Source organism: Lactuca virosa, chromosome 9 (assembly GCF_052849685.1).
Source record: "Lactuca virosa cultivar CGN04683 chromosome 9, Lactuca_virosa_CGN04683_v6, whole genome shotgun sequence".
Taxonomy (NCBI): domain Eukaryota; kingdom Viridiplantae; phylum Streptophyta; class Magnoliopsida; order Asterales; family Asteraceae; genus Lactuca; species Lactuca virosa.
In genome coordinates this window covers 222,645,916-222,668,483 of record NC_136434.1, presented here as the reverse complement: position 1 = coordinate 222,668,483, position 22,568 = coordinate 222,645,916, and the positions used below count along the sequence as shown (strand labels likewise).

At 34.2% G+C, this 22,568-nt stretch overlaps 1 protein-coding gene across 1 annotated transcript; it reads right to left on the bottom strand.

Moving 5' to 3' along the window:
- Positions 1–9,536: 9,536 nt before the first annotated feature.
- LOC145138569 (uncharacterized) lies at positions 9,537–22,137 on the bottom strand. The gene is made up of 6 exons (XM_079072634.1): positions 21,002–22,137; positions 20,187–20,482; positions 10,537–10,693; positions 10,289–10,425; positions 10,081–10,204; positions 9,537–9,937 (listed from the first exon to the last, which is right to left on the bottom strand). The coding sequence occupies exons 1-6, from the start codon at positions 22,062–22,064 to the stop codon at positions 9,624–9,626; spliced, it is 2,091 nt and encodes a 696-aa protein (XP_078928760.1). The 5' UTR covers positions 22,065–22,137; the 3' UTR covers positions 9,537–9,623.
- Between the last annotated feature and the right edge of the window lie 431 nt (positions 22,138–22,568).

The following is a 22,568-nucleotide window of genomic DNA, read 5'->3' as shown; positions in this document are numbered from 1 at the left end:
GTTTCAAAGTTCTTCTGGAGACTAGAAGCCATGGTTGCTAACATAAGGCAAGCCACTTTGGTTGATTCATTGTAATGCTTGTTGTAGGCAGTAACTTCTTCTGGAGTAGGGTTTTCTCCAAGCACGGGGACATCTTCGTCGAGAACATACTATTTGTTCTCATATCTTAACGTGATCCTCAAGGTTCTTATCCAATCAAGATAGTTGGATCCATCCTCCTTGAGTTTTTCCCTATTAAGAACCGGCATTAGAGAGAAGCTTGAGTTTTGAGTTAGAGGAGGAGGAGGAGGAGGAGGCAGATTGTTGTTGTTTGCTTGGTTCAACATCTACAAAAGATAAGACTCCAATTAGTTTGATATAAGTCTCTAATTAATAATCATCCTAAATAAATTATTTGATTAAGGCTAGGATCCATATTTGGCTTCATGATGTGTAAAGGGATGCCGTAAACACACCACAAAGTTATTTAGGTAGACAAAGCTCTTTGTCAATTTCAATCACTATGAAATTCCTAGATCTTTGAGATTCATTGACTATCAATGGCATGTTAATCTCAGATTATGTTCATCTCAAATTCAATGACGGGGATGCCGCGGATCATTGAACAGATGGTGAATCACCCATGAAAAATCTCGTGGTCCCCGGCTCAAGTTACCCTTGAGATTCGCGAGTCTCACATCATTCTCTACCCATACCATCCAATTGACGTGTCGGTTAACCACATGAGCTCCATCAACAAGTTATAAAGAGAATGTGCAAATTTCATGGACAACATAAGATTCACTTTTAAATAAAACGGGATTTTGTTTTATACTTGTATTTAGAATACTTTTAGATTGACCATCATCACTATCAAACCCTTTCGGTAACTCCATTCTCAGAATGCAATAGGGCGGTGAGGGTGGTAAGCGCGAAGCATATTAAAAACCGACCTCATTAGGAATCATAGAGACCTCGTTTAAAACCATACATTAGAACAGGTGAGCCTAGTCGAGGTAAGACTGACAATGTCAATATTTAAAATATGCGAGGACGCATATTGTACTTCTCTTATACATACAATATATGAATCTTTCATATATATAAGGGGTAAATTTAAAACACTTTAAACTTAGTTGTCTATTATTAATTCAAATTAATTACAAGGATGCAATATAACAATTAATAAAACATGAGGGGTTAATATTCAAATTTATAAAACTCTATTATAAATAATATTAAAATATTTAAAATCACTATTTAAATAATAAATAAATATTCAAATTCAAATAAACATATTTAAATGATATTTATCTATTTCCAGATTTACACAATTAAAATTTGACATTTATCCATATTTATCAAAACTTCAAATTCGAAAAATGAAGGAAAATTCGAAAATCCCAAATCTGTTGAGTTCACGTCGTGAACAGCTGGTTCACGTCGTGAACCCGGATTAGGGTTTTATCACATTACGAATTTTTTTGATTACTCATTCATCATTCAGTTTCAAACAAGTATTTTCAGAAAACATGGATGTAGGGTGATAGTAACCATGAACCAATGGCTCTGATACCACTGTTGGGTAATACATGCATCAAATACACTTTATAACTAGGCAGCGGAAGAATCGAAACAACAAAACGGAAGAATCGAAACAACAAAACGATTTACCTAAGTGTACATGCAACCTATGGATCTATGGCTTCATACTATTACTTCTACCCTATGAAATCCGAAAATACAAGGAAGAATACTAACCTCTTTAGCAGCTAATGATCTTCAAACTAGAATCCCTCTCTTGGATCACACCCAATGAACTCAAAAGAGTAGAAACAAATATTAAACTAGGAGGGATGAACTATAAGGATAGTTCTTCCACAATGAGGGAGAATGAAGGTGGCGAATACTCAAGCCAAAAATGAGCAAGGAGGAATAAATCCCTAAGGCACTATTTATAGCCTTGGATACCTCCTAGGGTTTTATCCTTCCATCCATGTGGGATAGGATAGGCTAAGAACAAAATTCCCTTTATCCAAAGGGATATTTCGTCCAACCCCCTTCCTTCTAGGGTTCTGGAATGTTCCCTGATCAACCAACTATTAATTAATTCACATTCAACCCTTCTATTAATTAAACTGTTAATTAATTCCCAAATTGTTTTCCAATTAGTTTCTAATTAATTATTAAACCATAATAATTAATAAAATAATTACTCCTATTATTTATTCTACTCAATTTTGAGTCTTGAGGGCAACCCAAGAGGACCCTGCTATTATTAGAAATATCACCAATTAGTTAATGACCTTTGACACACTTCCAACAGGCTTTTACTAAACAGCCCCCATCTTCTAAAATCTTTACAAAACTAATCCACAATTTACCTTTTAAAACCCCAACTCTCAGATGTGACATATTCAGCTTTCCCCTCTCTTTTTCTTCCAAATTAAGTCCCAATAATTACCACGGAGCCCCTGCCTTCATAAATATTTACGAAATAAGTCTCGAATTTATACTTTAACCCACAAATAATCCCAATAATAACTTTTGGCTCCCAAAACCAACACCTGGCTATATAATTATTGATTTTAGGGCTACAGTTCATTTGTTAATTAATTAATTTATTTATTTAATAAATGGGGTGTTACAATACTTAGAAGGGAATAGGTAAAAATGAGTTTTTAGAGTGTTGGAAGGTTCAGGTCACTAGAATTTTATATTCATTTTTATATTATTTCTTAAATTTGAGATTTGGTTATGATTGAGCATTATGAACAATAAGGCCGGTCGTGCGTTCCAAAGGCTAATTTATGCCTATTATTATGCTTCGGTGTTGACAACCTCATCATCTTCTGTTTTGCACGAGTAGCTTCGGGAGACGTGATCGTGTGTGATTGGACTGCTTTAAGATTTTAATGAAAAACGAGTAAGTCTAATCTCAAGGCATACGACTCACTTACCAACTTAACTGTTTTCAAAAGATTAGGTTGCCTTGGAATGGATCAAAAACAAACACAAAATAAATTTTTTATATGAGATGTAAAAAATATTGAAATTAGGATAGAAAGAAAATATTTTTGGGGATGAGACGATGGAGATTATGGTTGTAGGATATGTGCTGCAAAGATTTTGTTGAGTAACCTCTTGTTTTGCCCATTGATGAAGGGTTTGCTCATGTGAGTTACCTCCATTTCCTCCTTGGTCTCCCATGGTAGAAGTTGAAATTGAGGTTTATGTGGGTGCGGAGTCTGGGACGTTGTGAGTAGGTGAAGAGGGTGGAGTGGTATTTCTGGATGAGGATTGTTAAGGTGAGGGTGAGAGGGTTTCTGTTTCGGTTCCTGTCACACTTGAGAGGGGTATGTCCTCCCAAATGTTGATGACCGGAGGGGTAGATGATGATGAAGTACCTGAAACCGGTTGCCTCTTGCAAAACTTGGCTTGCTTCCGTAACCTCTTTACAGTCTTCTTTATCTCCGAGTCAATTGGCAATGGTGTACCTGTACGAAAAGATCTACGCATAAACAATTAGTAACACCGTGTCCCCGACAACGACGCCAATTTGTTAGGCGTGTCAAGCCTAACAAATAAAGGGGTACAAAATGACTCCACAAACACTGCTACTTTGCACTAAAAATGTAATACAAGGTAAGTAGGGTTGATCCAAGAGACACAGAATAAATGCTTATACCTTTTTGCATAAGGTACAAAAATGATCACAAAAGTGGGGGGGGGGGGGGTTTATATGCAATGATTTAAACAAAAGAATAAAGAAATAAGTAAGTGATCGATTAAATGAAACAAATTCATGATTTGTGAGGACTCCAACTCTATGTATGATGACTTAGCAATGTGATTCCAATATGACATGATATTTATCCAATTCTACTTAAGTTGGTACTTGAAAGTGTTAACAAGCTCTAACACTTCCCATACACCAAGTTGTCAAATTCAAAACAAGCTCTTTGAAAATAACCTAACATTCTAATTTAAATCTAAACAAGCTCTTAGATAGAAATCAAAAGGTTGCAATAAGGTTTATATGAATGTTCCCAACAACACCCAATACTCCTCACAAGCTCGAGAGCGTAAGAGTATGTGAATAAGATTTACACTAAATTCATTCAATGGAAATCAATTTAGTGCTTGTTACTTGTCCAATTTACATAACAATTACAGATTTTGCAATTTAGATAACTTGATTGATCTAACCCTAGTTCAAATGGCCAATAAGAATCACAATTAGAATCAAACATTCAATTGAAACAAAATTAAATTCACTAGATAGAAATTGAAAGCAAACATCAAGTCATACGATTGAATCACAACTAAAGAGTCAAAACATAAAGTTGGAGAATCTAGGGTTCTAGCCACACATGACTAGAACAATATCACAAGTCTAGAAAATGAAATTAAAATGATTACGAAATGAAATAAAATGTTCCCAAGTGTTAATCAACTTCAAAAGTCTCCATAAATTCGCCGCAAGTAGTCCCAAAATCGACATACTGAAAACAGAAGTCGGTTGCTTCCTTTTAGAAAAGATGAGAAACTGCCACTAAACCAACGTCCACGTTTCCATGGCCCGTGTATATTTACACTGGTGTTTCCACGGCCTGTCGAAATAAAGAAAGTTAGATGTTTGAATTGGACGAGGCTTCAAAGTATGCTGCCGGAACAGGCTCGTTTCCATGATCCGTGGAAATGAAAGGCTAAAATTTCCACGGTTGTGGAAATCTCTAAGTGCGGGGATTCTTCAATTTTCTGCAACTTCTACCTCCATGATTCGAAGGTCGTGGAATCTTATCCGCACCTTCTAATTACCTCCTAAGTGAGATCCCACCTCCATGAGTCCCTGAAATATCATAAAACTATGCGAGTGAAATAAAACCATGGAATATCCTGAAAGCATGTAAAATGCATGGAGTTAAGCCTAAATGCAATGCAATGGTGTGGAATAAAGGTGAAAAATAGGTGCATAAAATGCACCTAACAATGTCCAATGCATGTCTTGGACTCAACTTAGGTCAAAATGGGGGGTTTATGACCAAAATCTTATGCATGGATCAAACAACCATCCAAACTTCATATCTAAACCATGAATTACTCCAAATGATCCAGATACATAAAGTTGCAACCATTATGAACTTTTACCACCCCAACTAACAATATTAAGAAGAAAATGGGACATATTTAAAGATCTAACATCCTATCATCAAAAAGGTGGAGCCTTGAACACTTACAAGGGTCCAAAATCGAGTTAGGAAGGTAGATAGGGCTTTATTCATGATCCTTGGCTTACTCCTTCTTGTTTCTTCCTTCAAAGTCTCTTAAATTCACTCAATAAATCTTCAACAATAGAGGAAAGGAATTAGGGCTTCTTCTGGATTAAAGAGGGTGGTGAAGGTTGAGGGTGAGCAAACCATAGCATCATCATTCCTTTAAATAGGGTGCAAAACCCGAAAAATTAGGGTTTAGGATGTCAGAGGCGGCCACGCTTTGCCTTCCTTGCCATGTCGTGGCGAGTCAAAAGTGACCCGCGACCAAAAGTACCTTGCCACGCCGTGGCGATCTTCCCCACGTCGTGGCGACCCCAAAATCGATCTTTAAATTAAAAATAAAATATACCTCCAAAGACCGAATGTTAGAGCGTCCCTATGAAAAGGGAAGTGGGAAATTTCTTGTTTTAATAAAATAATCACCTTTTTTGTAAGGAAGTTGATAATTTCACATATCCTTTTGATACATCTATAGATTTTAAAAGAAAATGATAATTGTGTCCATAACGTAATTATTAATTTATAGGCATGCATTCTAAAAGAATCTTCTATGCTCGGTCCCATTTATATCATCTCAACATGAAATCATTGTTTTTCTTCTTCCTCCTGCACACACAAAAGGGAAGCACGACCACAAATGGAATCACAACAGATAATCAATGATTAGTTTCACCATAAATATTGTGATTTTCTTTCTTCACTAGATATAAGCTCCTTATCGGTTGCGGGGCATGGTTTTTCATAATCTTTAAATAAGAATTATTACAAGTGCAAGATATCACTGCTAAGAACGTGAACCATTTTTTATCGTTGAATTATCATTGATCAATAAGAACATGAATCCATCACCAAAATCTAAGAACAATTTTGAATCGATGGCAAAGTAGATATCGTTGGTGAAACTTTGTTAGCTCGCCGAAACTCTTATCCCAAAGATAAAGTGGTTTAATGTATATCGCCCATTTGAATGTCTAGTTTCGATTTGGATCAAACTTATTTGGGGTGACTTTGATTCCATCATCGGTTATATTTGAAGGGTTTGTTGTGTTTATGTCCCTATACAAGTTCTAAGTACCGGGATTTTTTTTTCATATTAAAGGTGATTAACACAATAGTAAAAAGCAAACTACATATGAATAGTAAACTTTTGCCTTTTGAACTTTTGCCACAATAGTTTTGGTTTTTTGACTTTGCCACAAAGATACTTTTTATGCAATTAATCATTATATTTGGTTTTTAATTTGTGCTTCTATCTAGTGGTTTCAGTTTTGTACTTAGTTAATGTTTGATTGTAGTTCAATTTAGATTGATCATCTGAATTAGTATCAATTCGTTCTAGTTTATCAGTTATTAAAGTCTATAATTGTTTTAATAAAGTGGTAATAAGTAACAAATATCACATTGGTTCCACAACGAGACTTAATTCTAGTATAAACTAAAAACAAATATTTTTACTCTTCCAAACTTATGAGAAGTATTGGATATTTCTAGAAATTTTACATGGATCTTAATGGTTATTTTTTTATTTAATTGAGCTTATTTGATTAGGGTAATAAAAAGTTATCTTAACTTAAAAGAAATTGTTTTAGTTAAATAACTTGGTAAAAGAAAACTTGTTGGAGCATGCTAATAGATTTTTTAGTACGAGCTTAAATGGAATGTTTATTAAATAACCATATAGGGATTAACTACATAATTAGGAGAGTCATAGAAAAACTTAAACATATTTTATTATTGAATTTTCTAAAGCTAATTTTATGCATTTTTATTCACTGCAATTTTATTTTTATCAGCTTTATTCAAAACAAAAACCTCGTCTTATTATTTCTGTTATGACTAGTATGTTTCTCATGCAAAGAGGCATTAGGTTGTACCTATGTGGATTAGACTTTTCTTCCGTGTGTTATCCTTTAGAGCAACTAAGCAGTGAAAATTATTTATTTGTAGGTGTAAATGATACACCTAATACTCTAGCATCGTTATCGGGGATACAATATTGCTAATAGTTTATGCCAAGATCTTTAAGTACATGTACCACCTAGAAATTGAAAAAACCATGAGGAAGTGTAACATTCGGATTACAAGGTACTTTATATTGTTCTCAAGTTCGGCATACTAAGGTTCTCCACGACGTGGTGATGAGGTGCCACGACGTGTCAAGTCCAGGTTTTGCTCCCGATTTAAAGGAACGAGGAGGCTAGGGTTTGCTCACCCTCAACCTCTATCAGATTTGAGAAACCCTAAACCCCCTCCTCTCTTATTTTGAGCTTTTGTTGGTGTTCTTGAAGCCTTGGAATGAAGAAAGAAGAAGAAAGGAGCTAAGATTCAACAAGCTAGTCCTCATCCTTTGTGTTGGCAATCTTCTGGACCTTTTTAAGTGTCCAAGACTCAATATTTATCATGTTAGGTCGAGTCGTATACCCACTTTTCGGCATCTCATTATGCCGTTGATAGTTTCTTTAGGATGCAATCACAAACAGAATCACAATCGCCATCATCGTCGTCTATTTTCCATTACAGTAGACCTAATTTTCCGCCTCCTTCGCCAGAACGATCGTCGCAATGGGATTTTTTCGGCCAAATGACGAATAACTATCATCAAAGCATGTTTGATGATGATATCAGTGGATTACAACAAGTTAGGGAAGAGTAAGGGATTTTAGAACTCGAAGAAGAGACCGAATGGGAACAGGAAAAAACCAATCATAATCATGAAGATGAAGTTACAGTCGAAGATGTTGATGAAGACGATGATAAAGATGAAGATGACGATGAGTTTGAAACAGATAGCACAAAGTAATCATAATGAACATCCCATTTCTGCCATGGTGCTCTTAAACAAGAAAAGAGGCAGATATGTTGACTTTGACTGAGTGAGAGACTCAAACTGGCTACACCAAGTAAAAAGGGTAAAAAGACAGGTTATCCACAAGCTCGTTCCCTCATAAGGCCACAAAAAACGTTTAGAGAGCAAAAGGGTCAACCCTAGAAAGTTTGTAGGGCAGTCATTTTCCCAAACTATTTCCCTCTCTTCATTTTTAAGTTGGGTTTGTAGCTCCTTAACCTAAAAACAAACATATAATTAGCAAACAAACAATATATATCAACATTCACATACAAAAAACATATTCCATAATAGCAACATATTTTACTTTTCTACCAATATAGGTCTTGTACTTATTTTTCATCTATAATAGCAACACACTTTATTTTAACAAAATAATAACAACAAATTATTTATTTAGAGACTATTTTCATTCATAATAGTAAAATACTTAATAATAGCAACATACTTCATAATGTATATTAAAATGTAAAAAAGAATTAACTTCAAATATTACGAGGGAAAAGCAAAGACAAAAGGTGGGAAAATGTTTTCAATTCCCGCTATTATTTTTCCTACGAATTTCCAACAGAATACTAATTTTAAATATTAATTAATATTTCGTTGGTGTTTTGTAGGAAAATAGCGACACTTTTCCAACAGAATCTTTAGGGTATCTACTTCCGTAGGTAATTTATTGGAATTTTTTTTGCGTTACACTTTTGTCGCATGTTTGTAGGAAACTAGATGAATATTTTTCATATAATATTTAGTAGCTAAAACCAAATTTTCTAATAGCGGTGATGAGCTCAACGTTAGTCCAATATTTGAAGCTACATAGCCAACCAAAGAAATGGTCAACATGTATTGGTGATGTATCATTTTATATACTATATTTTTATTATCACTATTATTAATAAATATATATGACTAACATTATGACCTATAGATAGTCTTTCTATTTTAAACCAACTAACTTCATGTACCCATTTGATCACTTTTTTTTTTCTTATATTTGACGTTAAAAGTGATATTTATTCAAAAAACACATGACCACCAGTCTAGCTGATTTCAACGAATCCTCCAGTGACTTTTCATATGGGGTCAATAAACTGATTATAAAAGAGGTAATCCACCATACTCTTATAAATAATAATGGAAATCAGGCAAGAACAGAGCTTCCAAGCTCACATCCTTTTTCCCTTGTAAAGATTTTGTAATCAGTCAAACACCATCATAACATAAAACCACAGCCTGTAGAAGAACAGTAGAAAAAGCAACAATAAACTGATGCTTTATAAACTTAATCGATTTCGACATTTTGAGAAATTGAGTTTCTACAACCTATGCGAGATAAAAGAGTAGAAGACCCTAACCAGTGCAGAGGCCGGAGGCATGTATATATCAAAATTGAAAGAACAACGTTTATTATAAAGAGGAAAGAACAATGAGCGGATCTGATCGGATATTATTAAAATCTATAGATTAAAACATAAGTTCTTTTAGTCCCCTAAATCTAAGTACATTATCATATCTTTTATGCATTATTTGTTAACAGAATATATTTGTTGTAATCTCCACAAAACTTGTTTACTTGAAGGCCTAGCCTTATGATCCTTTGCCACACATCTCGTTGCTAGTGCAAGACAATGGAAAGCACCATCTAGAGGATAATTATTTTTAAGATGTGGATCTATTATATCTTTTAGCTTCTGTTTGTCTGCTAGAAATGGACTTGCCCATTCTACTAAAGTGAATGTAGAAAAGAGCGACTGTGGTTCCCATGCCCGCTGGCCTGTCAGGGTTTCCAACAACACCACTCCGAAACTATAAATGTCACCCGTAATTGTAAAGTGACCTGTAATAGTGAAGTTCAATATTTATATTAATCATAAATTATTTTTTTGAACCACTACACTTGATTATATTTGTAGGAAAAAAAACCATCGTCCTTTTGAAAATACGAACTTCATCCAGAATTTATAAATATGTAGGATATACCATTAAGTCGATCCTCTTGGTCGAAATAACGTAAGGTATCCATGTCACGTGTACTCGTATCTGATTCATGGAATTTAGGCCGACCTTTAGCCAAACCAAAATGCCCCAGCTTTGCATTAAAATTCTGGAATAAGAATAAATGCTTAACTTTTATGGCATAAAATGAAATTATCGCCACCAAAAAAATTATGTAATTAACCGGTACTACCTTATCCAGCAATATATTAAAGGTTTTAATACCACCGTGTATAACTTGCTCCTTTGACGAGTGTAGATAAGCGAGTCCACGAGCTACTCCTATCATTATCCTAAGACGTGTTATCCATGAAAGTGGTTTGGTAGCATCTGGTGCATTTGAAAAATTACTCATGTTACATCATCTACGTCATGGCAACAATTCAACTTTGAGTAAGAATAATTCAACAATAGTAATTCAGAAAGATTCAAGTATATTACCTCCGAATAAGAAGTGACTAAAATTTAGCTTAAGAATGTGGGTGTAGTCGTAAACAAGTAAGCAATTTTTCTTTTTATCATTGCAGTATCCCATGAGACTAATAATATTTAGATGAGGCAACCTTCCAATGCCTGTCACTAGTGTTGTTACTAGTGTCTGATCTCACAACATTTCAAATTACATTCAGCAAAAGAATTCATAAAACAATAGTTTAAGCATTGTATTATAAAAGGACTCCCGAGTTCCATTCACAACATAGAACATAGACATACAAATAATTAAGCATTATCTATTTTTAATTCCAGCCTTGAAGGATAACATTTTCATCTTTTTCTCATGGTTCAATGTTGTGTTCTTGAGTCACTTATTTGGAAAGAAACAAAGTGAATTGGGACGCAACAATGAGCAGGCATCTTGTATGTTCTTGTGCTTTTGTATATGAAGAGAAAGGAACCTCATGGAAACTTTTTGGGTGACTTTCACTTAACATGTCATATATGGCTGAATGCAAGAAATAACAACATACTTCACTTAATTTTATAATAACATTCTCCTTTCGTTCCGTTATAGGCTTGTACTTTGAAAAATCTACCCCATTATATCGATGTCATCAAAATACAAAACAATTTTTAATAGGGAACAGATAAACAACTACGTTTTCAACTCTTTATCTAAAACCACAACTTTGTTTTTTCTATCTGAAAAAATATTCATATTTATAAAAGTTTCCCCTAAATCATTCATATTTAAAAAAACTTTTTAAAAGCATCATTTTTGAATAAAAATATATTTTTAAGAATACAACGTGATTTCTAGCCATGGAACAGAGTTTATTCACCAATGGAGGTGGGAATGGTTCCGTTTTAGTTTGAAAAAAGTACCAACCATCAATTTTTTCAGCATTGGTTTCTCGTTATTGCTTTTTCGGTTTTTTATCATTAATTTATTTTCATGGGCTCCTTCATCAACAATGTTGCAAAAATTTAACAGACACCCAACTTTCTAAAACATAATACAAGGTAAAAGCCATCACATCCTTATCATTTTATTTTTAAAAGAAATCATAAATATATAATAGTAATTTTAGTTTTTAACACAATCAATTAAACACGCATAGACATAAAATGACATAATTTTTGGTGATATGGTTCATTTTTTTTTCTTCAAGTATTTATATATAAGAAATCAATACCCCAACCGTTTTGAAAAACCTATGGTTTGTGTTTTGTTTTTCTGAAAAAAAAGGTTTTTGAATGTTCAATAGAAACAAAAAAAGGAACTAAACCAAAATAACAAAAACTATCATCTTATGTATATGTTTAATTGATTAAGAGTGTTAGAATTTAAAATGATTATCATACATTTACTGTTTTTATTGAAAATTAAAATAATAAGCATGTGTTGGTGTTACATACTTTTTCTTGAAAATGGTACATTAATAAAATTGGTGACCTCAGTTTTGGTATTACGCAAAAAAGTTGCATGTATTCTTTTTTTACATTTGGTTTTAAACTTGCATGGCCTTTTGTAATTTGAACATCAAAGAAATGAAGAAGAAACAATTATTCTCATAACTTCTGAATAGAAAATACATCAGAGAATATATACAACAGTTAAGATGCACCATGACTACTAACATGCACCTTAACCAACTTAACTAACTATCTAAACATGAAAACGCCATAGTTTTATCTCAACAACTAACTGACTTATATCCCAAGATCCCCCCTCAAGATGGAGGCTTAAAACTGTTTTTAAGCGACATCTTGGATAATAAAGGTGTCATTTTTTTAGTATGGTAGAGGCTTGGTAAATAAATCTGCTAACTGATGTGTTGTATGAATGGGCATGAGTTTAATGGTTCTGTCAATGATCTTGTCCCTGATGAAGTGACAATCTATTTCTATATGTTTAGTCCTTTCATGAAATATAGGATTAACAGCCAATTGCATTGCAAAATTGTTATCACAGAAGACCAAAGTTTGTTGATCAGATTGTACTCCAAAATCCTTAAGCAATTGTCTTAACCAAATTATTTCACTAGTAACTGATCCAATTGCTCTGTATTCTGCTTCGGTTGAACTTCTGGAAACTGTAGTTTGTTTTTTTGAATTCCAAGAGATTAAGGAATCTCCAAGGATAACACAAAATCCTATAACTGATCTTCGAGTATCAATGCATCCAACCCAGTCTGAATCACTAAAGGCTTTAAGTTGTAAAGACAATTTTGATGAAATAAATAATCCTTGACCAGGATTTCCTTTTAAAAATTGTAACATTTGTTGAGCAGCTTGCCAATGTGGAACTTTTGGTGCAGAAATGAATTGACTTAACCGATGCACAACATAAACAATATTTGGGCGGGTAATGGTTAAATATAGAAGACGTCCAATGAGTCTACTATATTGAGAAGGATCCGATAATAATTCTCCATCAAAAGAAGACGTCTTGTGTCTGGGATCCATTGGATGAGATACGGGTTTGGATGCTAACATTCCAACATCTTGAAGAAGATCTAGAACATATTGTCTTTGAGACACAACAATACATTCAGGAGATCTTGCAATTTCTAAGCCCAAAAAGTGTTTGAGTGTTCCCAAGTCTTTAAGACAAAATTGAGTACTTAAACTTTCTTTAAGTTTATTGATAGCATCTAAAGATGAACCAGTAATCACAATATCGTCCACATAAACTAATAAAGCCACACAATTGTCATTGTTTCCTTTTGTAAATAAGGAAAAATCAGATTGAGACTGCTTAAAACCCAAGGATTTTATAAAAATGGAGAATTTTGCATACCACTGCCTTGAAGCTTGACGTAAACCATATAATGAATTTTCCAATTTACATGCATATTTGACTGTAGAATTTCCTGTAAAAGAGTGAAAATAACATTGGGGTATTTGCATGTAAACTTCTTCTTCTAATTCTCCATTTAAAAACGCATTATTGACATCCAATTGTATTAAAGGCCACGATTTTTGAGCTGCAATTGCTAATAAAAGTTTAAATGTAACAAGTTTTGCTACAGGGAAATATGTATCCAAAAAATCGACTCCTTCTTGCTGATTATAACCTTTTGCTATCAATCGTGCCTTATATCTCTCTATATAACCATCTGCTTTCCTTTTGATTTTGAAAACCCACTTACAACCCAAAGGCTTTCTGTCAGCTGGTAGAGGTACAACAGTCAATGTATTGTTGAGTTCTAAAGCTTGTAATTCCTCATCCATTGCTAATTTCCATTCTGGGGATTCAATGGATTCTTTGAAAGATGTTGGCTCAATTTGAGTTGATATTGCATAAACATATGCTTCATAGGAAGGTGAAAGCTGTGAATAAGACAACACATCGGATAAAGGGTATTTTGGTAATTTCTGATTTGGGACAAAATTTACCAGATTGCAATGGTAATCTCTAAGGTATGTGGGTTTAGTTCGTTGCCTTTGAGGTCTTTGTGTGAAATTTTCTTGAAGAACAACTTCATGTTGATCATAATCATCTTGAGGATTTGTTTGTTGAAGGATTATTTGATAAGGTTCAATGTGAATTGGTTCAGTAACAGATTCAACCACAATTGGTTCAGGTAGAGTATGAGAAATAAATAGATTAATATGAGGATTGGATTGTGAATTCTTGAAAGGGAAAATTTCTTCATGAAAAATGACATCTCTAGAAACAAAAATTTGTTTTGTTTCTATGTCAATTAATCTGTAAGCATTCATTCCTTGTGGATACCCAACAAACACACAAGCTCTTGCTCTAGGATCAAACTTTTGTCGTTTAGAAGGTAAGGTAGATGCAAAAGCCAAATAGCCAAAAGTTCTAAGATGAAAATATGAAGGTTGTTCTTTGTATAATTTTGCATAAGGAGAGATGTTGTTCAAAGATCTGGATGGTGTTCTGTTTATTAGAAAATATGAAGGCTGTTCTTTGTATAATTTTGCATGGGCTTAATGAAACCCTAATGGGCCCAGTGAAACCCTAATGGGCCTAATAAACCTTAATTGATCAAAAGACATAGCTAGTTGGGCTAAGATGGGTTGGAAACCCTAATTAGGGTTTAGAAGACCCTAATGCAATGAAACCCTAATTTAGGGAATTAACTGGGACACACGGTAATTATTTAATAACTTGAGATATTAAATAATAATCATTGGCAAAAATTAATCTAAGCAATATTGGACTTAATGGATTAAGTACTTAGTGGATTAAGTCCTTAATGGGTTAAGTTGGAAACTTAACCCTAATCATCATTTTATGTGAAACCCTAATTACTATTGGGCCTTGATGATTGGGTTATTAAAGGGGCCATCCAAGATCAAGCAAATGGACTAAAATAATTAATGGGTTTTGAGGTAAGGCCCGTATGGGAGTTGGGCCCAATTTGGAAAATTAGGCCATAGATGGGCCGTAGTTTGGGCCTTAATGGTTATATGATTTTGGGCCTTAGAATAAGATCATGTATAGGCTTGGGCCCAATTTGGAAAATTGGGCCATGTGTCGGGCTTTGATTCCTAGTTGACCTTTGGCCTAAGGATTGGGCCTTGTGCTTGAATAAGCCAAGCTTGGGGTAATGTAGTAATTATCCAAAGTATGTACTTATGGTTATGTAGTGGAACCCAATTTTTAATTGGGTGTTATTTGGTGTTGACAGTTCAGGAATTTGTCATCCAACAGCTGGGGTTGAGTCTGCGGGACTTCAACAGTGTGTGATTGAGTCTGCGGGACTTCAGCAGTATGGGATTGAGTCTGCGGGACTTCAGCAGTGCCAGATGAGTCTTCTCACCATACCAATGGGTCTAAGGCACCAAGGTCGACCCATTTTATGATATGTAGTATCCTAGCTGAGATTGTATTATGTGATTGTTAGTTGGTATGAGCTAGGAAGTATGCTAGTGGTATATGTGGTATGTTTGTATGAAAGACCATGGGAGAGCCCATGGCACCTGGATGTAAGACCATGTGGAGAGCCTATGGCTTTCCCATTATGTAGTAGTGTTTATTGTAGATTCGCTACTAATATGTCTGGTATGCATGTATACGTTGCATGCTAGTGGTATATGTGGTATGTTTGTATGGAAGACCATGGGAGAGCTCATGGCACCTAGATGTAAGACCATGTGGAGAGCCCATGGCTTTCATATCAAAGACCATGGGAGAGCCCATGGAACTTAGGTGTAAGACCATGTGGGGAGCCCATGGCATCCTGGAGTAAGACCCTGGAGACGAGCCCACGACATCGGTATATGTTGATATGCATGGCTATGTGATTGATATGGATATGTGATTTATATGGTTTATGTAGCTTTTATAGCTAATATGGATTATGTGATTATGTGGAATGTGTGGGGTATGCTCTGGGGAACTCACTAAGCTTCGCGCTTACAGTTTACAGTTTTGGTTTCAGGTATTACGTTTCAAAGGAAAGGAGCCGGCTCGATCGCAACGCATCACACTATGATTTTCCGCACATGAGATCTTTGGGATTACACTCTGATATTGTTTTATGATAACATGTTTTGATTATTTTTACCTTGCTTTTGACATGACATGACATTATGGATGTTTTATTATACAGTTGGTTTTATAATAACCTAATTAAAAATGAATTTTTTACCCTTGATTTTTAGGTCGTTACAACAACATTGACTCTAATTGAAGTAGTTTGTTCCTGTAGTATGTATAACCCAACTTCAACATTACTCTTGCCAATCACATTCTTGCTCTTGATCTGTCGAATCATAGCATGGTTATAGTATAATTCTACCATTAAATCCTTATCATGTTCTGTTAACATAGTAACAGAAATTAGATTTAATTCGAATTGGGGAACAAATAACACCTCCTTTAGTAATAACTTCTCATTCACCTTGATATTTTTCATTTGATGAACTTGTATAAGAGATTGATTTGGTAATCGTATTCTAGTTTTGGATATTTCTTTAATGTTTGTAAACAATTCAAGATTGTTACAAACATGTCTGGTAGCTCCAGAATCCAAAACCCAGACATTTGATTTGAAAAATCTAGAACTAAGAGATAATACATAAAGATTACCTGTCTGAATAGAATGAGAAGTAGTAACAGCATTCACTGAAGCAAGTTGACCAGAAACAAGAGCTATGAGTTGTTGACATTGATCATTTGTTAATCATGTAACAACTTCATTTGCAGGAGAAGAAGCCACTTGAACATTTTGAGTTTCCATTGTTGCATTAACACGATTATCACTGTTGGAAGAACCTTTGTGATTTTGTGTTTTGTATCCAAGAGGAAATCCATGTAAACGATAGCATTTAACTTGAGTGTGTCCAGTTCGTTTACAATGTGTGCAATAAGGAGAATCTTTCTTGACATTCTTGAAATTGGAGAATCGATTTGAAGCATTTTGATTGTTTTGATTTGCTCGAATATTGAATGCCAAAACAGGTTCAGCAGAAGAATTTGCACCAATGTCTCTTTGTCTTTCTTCTTGAATTAGCAGTGAGAAAATACGATTCACTTATGGAATTGGATCCATCAACAAGATTTGACCACGTATTTGAGAATAACTCTCATTTAATCCCATAAGAAAACTCATAATTTGTTCAATTTCTTTTGCTCCTCCACACGTACATTTTCTACACGTACAATTGTTACTATAATTCGCTAATTCCTCCCAAAGCATCTTCAATTTTGTATAGTAATTGCTAATTGAATCCTGACCTTGTGTAAGATTCATGAGATTTCTTTTGATCTGGAAGATCTGTGGTTAATTGCCTTGACGAAAGCGTTCGTTGAGTTCCTTCCATATATCAGCCGCAGTTTCCAAATAGATGATCGAAGCAGAAATCTCTTTTGAAACAACATTCAAGATCCACAAAATAACAATGTTATTATTTCGATTCCACAACTTTAGCTTTTCTGGATCTGAATCATCTGGTTTAGGTAACGAATTATCAACAAATTCGTATTTATTTCTGGCTAATAATGCAATTTTCATTGATCGGCTCCATGAAGCAAAATTCTCACCGGTTAGTATCTGAGATACTAAAATAGAACCAGGATTATCATTGTGATGTATGAAAAAGGGATCCAAAGAAGAATAATTCGAATTGGAAGAATTAGATGATTCTCCAGACATTGGAATGAAGAACACAAGATTGATTGGTGAACAATCACGCAATCAAAAAAATATGAAGAAAAGAAGTAAAATCAATTGATGAACAAAATCAATTGATGCGGATTAAAGAAAAACAAAATTGATTAATGAACAAAGATCAATCAACACAAGAAAAAAATTGAGATTGTGGAACTTTTTAGCGCTCTGATACCATTTTGTAATTTGAACATCAAAGAAATGAAGAAGAAACAATTATTCTCATTACTTCTGAATAGACAATACATCAGGGAATATATACAACAGTTAAGATGCACCATGACTACTAACATGCACTTTAACCAACTTAACTAACTATCTAAACATGAAAACAACACAGTTTTATCTCAACAACTAACTGACTTATATCCCAAGATGGCCCCCTAATGGTGAAGAGTGAAACTCACTTACTAGCGCTTGACGAAGATAGAATAGTTGAGGAATGAACATGCGACCATCAATGCACAACAGACCATCTTAGACTTTGTGATTTGGGAATTGACTAGGAGATGATTGTTCTTTTTAAAGGAGGTCTTTCCCAACAGAATCTATAGCATAAATATTCTAGTGAATTGCAATATAAGTTGGTTTTGGCATCGTTATAGCAATTTTTTTTAGATGTGAGCTCGGATTTGGGCATCCGCTACTTTGTTTTCTTTATAGTTTATAATGTACCTCAAAATAATAACCAGAATGTATCATTCGGGGGGTTTGTATGACTTGTGAGTAAATGCTTGATACAAAGCATATAGATGCTCAGCAGCGTTTATGGACAAATGAGAGAAAGTAGGACGGCATATTATTGGGGCAGTTTTCTTATATATATTCCATGATGCAATACAATGCATATAAACTGTTGCATACCTACGTGCTAACTAGAATTGAGGAGCATATATAATAGAGATCAAGAGATCTTGCGGTTGAGGGAAACGTGGGACACAAAACAACCTATTAACTTATAATTGTTGGAATGTGATGGTTTTTCAAACACACACAATAAAAGTAATAAAAAAATTTGTATCATCACATTACGCCTTGGATCTTGTTCAGACAACTAATAGCAACAAAAATTGACAACAAAGGAGATTATCACCTTTGTTCTAGTCGATCCTTTTTGTTTCTTAGATGATTGGAGAGCCAAAACGAGAACTCTTCTCTTGTAGTAGCACCGTAAGATGATGATCTATGATATACGACTTGTCTTTCTTCTCTTCGATTGACACAACCGAACCCTAGATTGAGAAGGGAGGGGTTGTCGAGAGCAAGAGGAAGAGGGTGTTTGGGAGTGCTTTTTAAAATGACTTATTGACTTATCAAAAAGTTAATAAGTTAAAAAGGTGTTTGGTAAATACTAACTTTTCAATGAAAAATATGATTTTTTCAAAAAACCAAGAATTTATGAACTTTCCAAAAAGTCAATAAGGAGTTTGAGAAGCAATCCCAAACACGCCCTAAGAAAAAGGGAAGAGTGGCTGGTTTTATAGTGGGATTCGCCTAGGGGCCTAGGGTTAAGGGTTTTAAACACTTATCCTTTGACTTGGTATAATTATCCCTTGATATGCGATATCAATTCAAATAAAGAGTTTATTTACACGTAAACCCTTGTACTATTTTATTACTGCCAATTCAAATAAAGAGTTATTTACACGTAAACCCTTGTAGTATTTTAGTTTTTAATTAATCACCATCTCATGATGAATTAACAAAGTAGTCCCTCTAATTTTTCTTTTATCATCTTATGTTTAAATGATATATTTTGTATAACCCAAAATGACTCTACTATTTATAGAAATATCACTAATTTGTTGTGACAATAGACATTTTTCCAACAATAACATATTTATGAGAAATAATCAATGAACGATAGCTAAGGATCCGGTTGTGTTGGGCTATTTAGTCACGCTAACGAACCAACATGTTGGGCACATGAGTTGGTCTTAGGTTAGGCTGATGGAGTTGGTTGTGGAGGCGTAAAAATTGGTCTTGTCTTGTATTGTGTTTTACGAAGTCATGTGATTTGTTGAGATGTAGCTAACAACATTGTTAAAAAAACCAATGAAGATATTAAAAACGATTGATTGAAACCAAAAAAATTGATTTTTTGGTAGTTTCAAAGTCAAAACACGAATCATTGTCACTCTATATAGTGGTTAACGAACTTTGTTCCATGGTCAGAAATTACGTTTTGTTATAAAAACAATATTTTTTTCCTAAAAATGATGTTTTTTTTTAAATAATATGTTTTTTTTTTCTGAAAACTGTTAGAAATATGAGTGGTTTTTCAAAAAGAAAAGAAAAATAAAGTAGTGACTTTTTAGATAAATGGTTGAAGATGTGGAGTTTTTTTTTTTTTTTTTTTTGTTGATTTCCTTTTCAGTTCTATAATGGGGTAGATTCTCAAAGTTACAATGACTTAATAAGATATTATAATAACAAATAAATGGAAGTTTGTTGCCATTTCTTGCATTTAGCCCTTTCATAATAATGTATATATTTATTGATACTTACCTCTGATTCTGGAAGACCTTCATAGTACCTTTTAACTGCAACAAAAATTCCAACACACCTTACTGATGGGGCAAACGTTTTATCGTCAACCCAACCTGTGAACACCTCACCAAAACCATCCCTATCGATGAGACACTCTTGACTAAAGTTGCTTGTAGTCCTTTCCAAATCGCCAAACTTAAATATTTTCAAACTTGGAATAGGAATTATGAAACATTTTTCTTCATCCTTTACATCATCACCATCAGTTCTAATTTTACCCTTGCCATTACTTGATAGCTTTGAATCATCATGGGCTGAAGTAGATAAATACAAACAGATTATATAATTGCTATTTCAAATGTTCCACCAGCATACAGTGGTTCTTCTTATTTACTTCACATAATGTTTGCGTTCAACTGTTATATACATAGTTTACCTATCTATTTCCCTTTTAAATGGAAAAGAAAACATGTAATTATGCTTATCATTAATAGAACTTATGTAAATTATTAGGAAACCTAAATGGTTCTTAAGAACCTAAATCAACAAGCATTCAACGGAAGTTTTAGCATGATTCCTATTACACCTAGCATCAAAACCCTACAAACATGTTGATCAACCAATTGTTCACTACTAATATGAATTTATCCTAATTAGTACTAGATGATTTGATCTTATAACTTTATCATATTCGGGGTTTCCACCGTTTTTCATGTTCTAAATCTATATAGGTTGGATTTTAAAATTTTAGTAATTTTCAGCTAATGGATACACAAAATTTATAGAATCTACACACATAATTCAGTAGAAGCTAGAAATACCAGGGTTCTCACCATTAAAGGGAAAGATATTTATCATTCTTCCAAATATTGTTTTGCCAGTCTGCAAGGAACGATTAATTTTCTGTTGTAAGTTTTGTATAGAATCAAGAGTGACCACAACCTCAGCCATTGTAGGGCGTTGTTTTGGATTGTTGAGCAAACATCTCTCTACAGTTCGAACAAACTCCTTCAAACATTTCGGAGATATTTGACCCTTTATGCCAGAATCAATTATATTATTCAAATTTCCTTCTGTGATAGATTCTTGAGCCCATGTCACTAAACCCCATTGCTCCTCATCAAGTCTTCTATCAACTGCACGCTTTCGGCACAACACTTCCAACAACACCACCCCAAAAGCATACACGTCAGATTTCCTAGTCAACTTTCCTGTTGAGAAATAATTTGGATCGAGGTACCCAAAAGTGCCTTTAACAAGTGTGTTCACATAAGTAGATGGCTGATTCTTTGCACCTATTCTTGACAACCCAAAGTCTGAAATTTTAGCTTCCCAACTTTCATGTAACAAAATATTTGAGCTCTTGACATCACGATGTATAACACCAAACTCAATCCCAGTTCCAGTGTGGAGGTAGTCTAACCCACGAGCAGTACCTATACAGATGTTGAGTCGTTGAAGCCATGAAAGAGGGGTATGGAGTTTATGGATGTGGTCTTCGAGTGTTCCATTGGGCATATATTCATAGACCAGGATCATCTCTTTTTCATGATTACAGTAACCAAGCAAAGACACAAGGTGACAGTGGCGTAACTTGGAAAGCATCTCAACTTCTGCCCAAAACTCTGTTGCACCTTGAGACGACATGGCATCCAATCGTTTAATGGCAGCAATGGTGACACTTGATCCGTTGATAATGTTTCCTTTATAAACTTTTCCAAATCCCCCATGCCCAATTACTAATGATTCATTGAATTTATCGGTTGCTAAGAGAATCTCAGAAAATTTAAAGTGACGACAAGGTTGTAACCATTCTATGGAGGAGGAGGAGGAGGAGGAGGAGGTGGTGGTGGTGGATGGTTGAGATTCCTTTCCGTTTCTGGTCACCGCCAACATATTTATGATGCAGAACCAAATGAACAAGGAGAAACAGAAGTTACAATTGTTGTTCTATGAATGATATTGAAGCTTCACAGTCAACCTTCAAAATGATAGAGATGAGCTCAACGTCACTCCAATATTTGAAGCTACATAGTCAACCTAAGAAATCGTCAACATGTATTGCTGATGTATTATTTTATATATATTATATTATCACATTTTTTAATTTTATCATCACTATTATTAATAAATATATATGACTAAAATTATTGCCTATATATAGAATTAAGTGTTGAAAATCTCAAAATGAATCAAGCGAAAAACTATGATGCAGGCAAGAACAGAGGTTTCAAGCTCACATCCTTCTCCTTTGTAAGGATTTTGTAATCAATCAAGCGCCATCATAACATAAAATCACAGCCTGTAGAAGAAAAGTAGAAAAAGGAACAATAAACTGATGCTTTATAAACTTAACCGATTTATTAGACATTAAGATAAATTGAGTTTCTACAGAAAATG